Source organism: Rhipicephalus microplus, unplaced genomic scaffold (assembly GCF_043290135.1).
Source record: "Rhipicephalus microplus isolate Deutch F79 unplaced genomic scaffold, USDA_Rmic scaffold_18, whole genome shotgun sequence".
Classification (NCBI taxonomy): Eukaryota; Metazoa; Arthropoda; class Arachnida; order Ixodida; family Ixodidae; genus Rhipicephalus; species Rhipicephalus microplus.
The window spans coordinates 1,603,720-1,607,122 of record NW_027464591.1 but is presented as its reverse complement, the minus strand read 5'-3'; the positions used below and the strand labels follow the sequence as shown (position 1 = coordinate 1,607,122).

The 3,403-nt window shown below is 47.2% G+C and overlaps 1 protein-coding gene across 1 annotated transcript; it reads left to right on the top strand.

Annotated features, from left to right (window-relative positions):
- Window positions 1-441: 441 nt before the first annotated feature.
- LOC119178267 (polyubiquitin-C) lies at window positions 442-2,259 on the top strand. Its single transcript, XM_075883490.1, has 2 exons — window positions 442-523; window positions 977-2,259. The coding sequence occupies exon 2, from the start codon at window positions 987-989 to the stop codon at window positions 2,130-2,132; it is 1,146 nt and encodes a 381-aa protein (XP_075739605.1). The 5' UTR covers window positions 442-523; window positions 977-986; the 3' UTR covers window positions 2,133-2,259.
- Window positions 2,260-3,403: the final 1,144 nt, after the last annotated feature.

Sequence of the window (3,403 nt, the reverse complement as noted above, 5' to 3'; positions counted from 1 at the left end):
CGTGGTACAAGCGTGAATTGTCATTGGGCGCCAGAAAATGTCCTTACCAAAGCGACTTTGTGGCTTGAAGTCAGTCACTCATTACAAGAGGCACACTCAATCTTGCACATTTTCCCTTTGCACCATGTAGTGAAATGCATAGCTAATTGGAAAAGATTTCAGGTGCAGATTTGCTCTATCTTTAGAGCCTGCTACCCATTACAGAGAATGTAGCCATATGCAAAGATTGACTGACGCAAGCCACTTTGAAATTTAACGTCTACAGTGTATTATTCTGCATTATCTTCTCGAGTAGCACCTTAAAATAAAAAGTATTTACTCAGTGGTTGAAGACAGCAACTCTTAAAGGTGAAGCATAAGCGTTCTTGAACTTTTTTGGCCGTTAGTGCCTGTTTCTGGAGTGACGAAGTTGATGTAGCTATCGGTCGCGAGGCTCGCAGCTAGCTCCAAGCGCGTGCTGTCAGAACGAGCGTTCGAAATTCCGCCATTCTGCTGCATCAGATCCTGCTGGGTGCGGATCTAGGTAAGGCTTGTGTGGTTGTTGGCGGTGAGCGAATTAGACGAACCCTGGCCATAGCTTCAAAATCTCTGTTTGGGTTCGGTTTCTCCGTATCTCCTCCGTGTTTTTTCGACGATTCGCAACGTTCTGCGCGGTGGACTTGATATGTTTTTTCAGTGTGTTGTAGCTTTTTTGGTTAGGCCTATCCCACTGTTGTGTCGGCAGGCTTCAGGTATATCTTTCGAGGCCAAGTAGTTCCTGGTTTAGTCGACATTTGTGCCTCCTCAGCTATGCTTTATGTCGTTGTAGTTATTCGTGAATGCGGCTGCTGCTTGATATTTCTTTGAGTTTGAGTGTATTTTGCCGTCAGGAGGCAAACCTAGTTCCAACGCACTTAAGCCTAGCCGCCATCTTTGCCTCTGTGTCAACACCGACTTGTATCGCGGCTTTGACAGCGTCTGTTTGTTGTCGTTACAGATCATCCATCATGCAGATTTTTGTGAAGACACTCACGGGAAAAACTATCACGCTCGAAGTTGAGCCGAGTGACACCATTGAAAATGTCAAGGCGAAAATTCAGGACAAGGAAGGAATTCCTCCTGACCAGCAGCGTCTGATCTTCGCCGGCAAGCAGCTTGAGGACGGCCGTACGCTGTCTGATTACAACATTCAGAAAGAAAGTACCCTTCACCTTGTGCTACGGCTTCGTGGAGGCATGCAGATCTTTGTCAAGACTTTGACTGGCAAGACGATCACGCTGGAAGTTGAACCCAGCGACACGATCGAGAACGTAAAAGCAAAGATCCAAGACAAGGAGGGAATTCCACCAGACCAGCAGCGTCTCATCTTTGCTGGCAAACAGCTCGAGGACGGCCGTACACTCTCAGACTACAACATTCAGAAAGAGTCCACTCTTCACCTTGTGCTACGGCTTCGTGGAGGCATGCAGATCTTCGTCAAGACTTTGACTGGCAAAACGATCACGCTAGAAGTTGAACCCAGTGACACGATCGAGAACGTCAAAGCAAAGATCCAAGACAAGGAGGGTATCCCACCTGACCAGCAGCGTCTCATCTTTGCCGGCAAGCAGCTCGAGGACGGCCGCACACTCTCAGACTACAACATTCAGAAAGAGTCCACCCTACACTTGGTGCTGCGACTTCGCGGCGGCATGCAGATTTTTGTCAAGACACTCACCGGTAAAACCATCACGCTCGAAGTCGAGCCTAGTGACACCATTGAAAATGTCAAGGCAAAAATCCAGGACAAGGAAGGGATCCCACCTGATCAGCAACGTCTTATCTTTGCGGGCAAACAGCTAGAAGACGGCCGCACCCTGTCTGACTACAACATTCAAAAGGAGTCGACCCTTCACCTTGTCCTCCGGCTGCGCGGAGGAATGCAGATCTTCGTGAAGACCCTCACCGGCAAGACCATAACCCTAGAGGTTGAGCCTAGCGACACCATCGAAAATGTGAAGGCTAAAATCCAGGACAAGGAGGGCATTCCACCGGACCAACAGCGTCTCATCTTTGCAGGCAAGCAGTTGGAGGACGGGCGCACTCTCTCCGACTACAATATTCAGAAGGAATCGACCCTCCACCTTGTCCTGCGGCTTCGCGGTGGCCAGTAGAAAAAACTTTTTTTCTTCCTAGCTCCACTGGCCAAGCAACTTCATTTATTGGTTCCGTGTACACGAGCCTTCGGGCTTTTACACACAAAGGGGACGGGATGTCTCAATAAAAAATTTTGCTGGTTAATTCTATTCTTTCGTTACTGCTATGTTCGCGAAGCCATGTATCGTGCAGCTTCAGATATATTTACTGCCGTGTACAGATGCTTTTAGAATGCAGTGCAGTGCGTCTAGTGAGAGATAGCAGGCCTACACCGACCTGCCCACAGCTGATTACCTGCAGGCTCATGGCCAACCGAACATGAAGCCACCCAACCAAATGCCTTTGGTCTACAAGTTTTCACTTGTTTCGTACGCAAGGTGAAGGGCTGTAGAAGTTATGCCAGAAGTGTGGTCGGCAATATGTGCGAGTATGCATGTCTCGTTTTGATGTTGTGATCTCTGCCTTCATGAATGGCTCCATCATTACGCTTTCAGAACTAATTACAGGCCTCCACGATAATCGGACGCTAAGCCCTAGAGAACCTATTGATAACTGTGTAAATATTGGGAATTCGTAAGGCACAAAAGAATTATTACACAGCCTTAGAAAGAAGGCTTCGCCTTTTAAGCTTCGCCTGTAGAGCTGAACGTGGTAGTGATATCCTGCTTATTGCGCACCTCTACCACTTGGTGCGAACGTTTTACTGTATGATATTACTGAGAAGCTTAAATTGTCAATAAATACAATGTAACTCATAAAATTGGCTTGTATTAGTAAAGATTTCGCACATGTCTCAATTCTGTGTAATGGGTAGCATGCTTTAGACCGCGGAAGTAATGCGTGTGAAATCTTGTAAAATTTTCTAAGCACTCACTACGTGGTCTTGAAGATGCAGTGACGACAACTTGACCCTTGGCACGTTGTTTGTGTCAGCACGTCAAGCGGTCACCTCGAGCAGACCCGCTCCATCTGATCATGTGGCCACACGAAATAGGACGCGATTTCAGTTTACATTTGTCTGCTAGGTGACCACGTGCATCGGCATGTCTTCGCCATTCCTACTGATGACGCCACTGTCATCGGCGTTCAGAAGTGACGATAAAAACACTGAGGAGTTAGAAATCGTAGTGATTCATGGCTTGGCAAATTCTTTTTTGGGCGAAGCTTCTTGAGTTATGGGTAATTCTCTCCTCTGCCATCGTCGTAGTAGTAATAGTATGTGGCCATCTCCAGTATGAATTGCTCAGTGAATAGCGTTTTGGGTATATGTCTTCGGAAATAACATCAC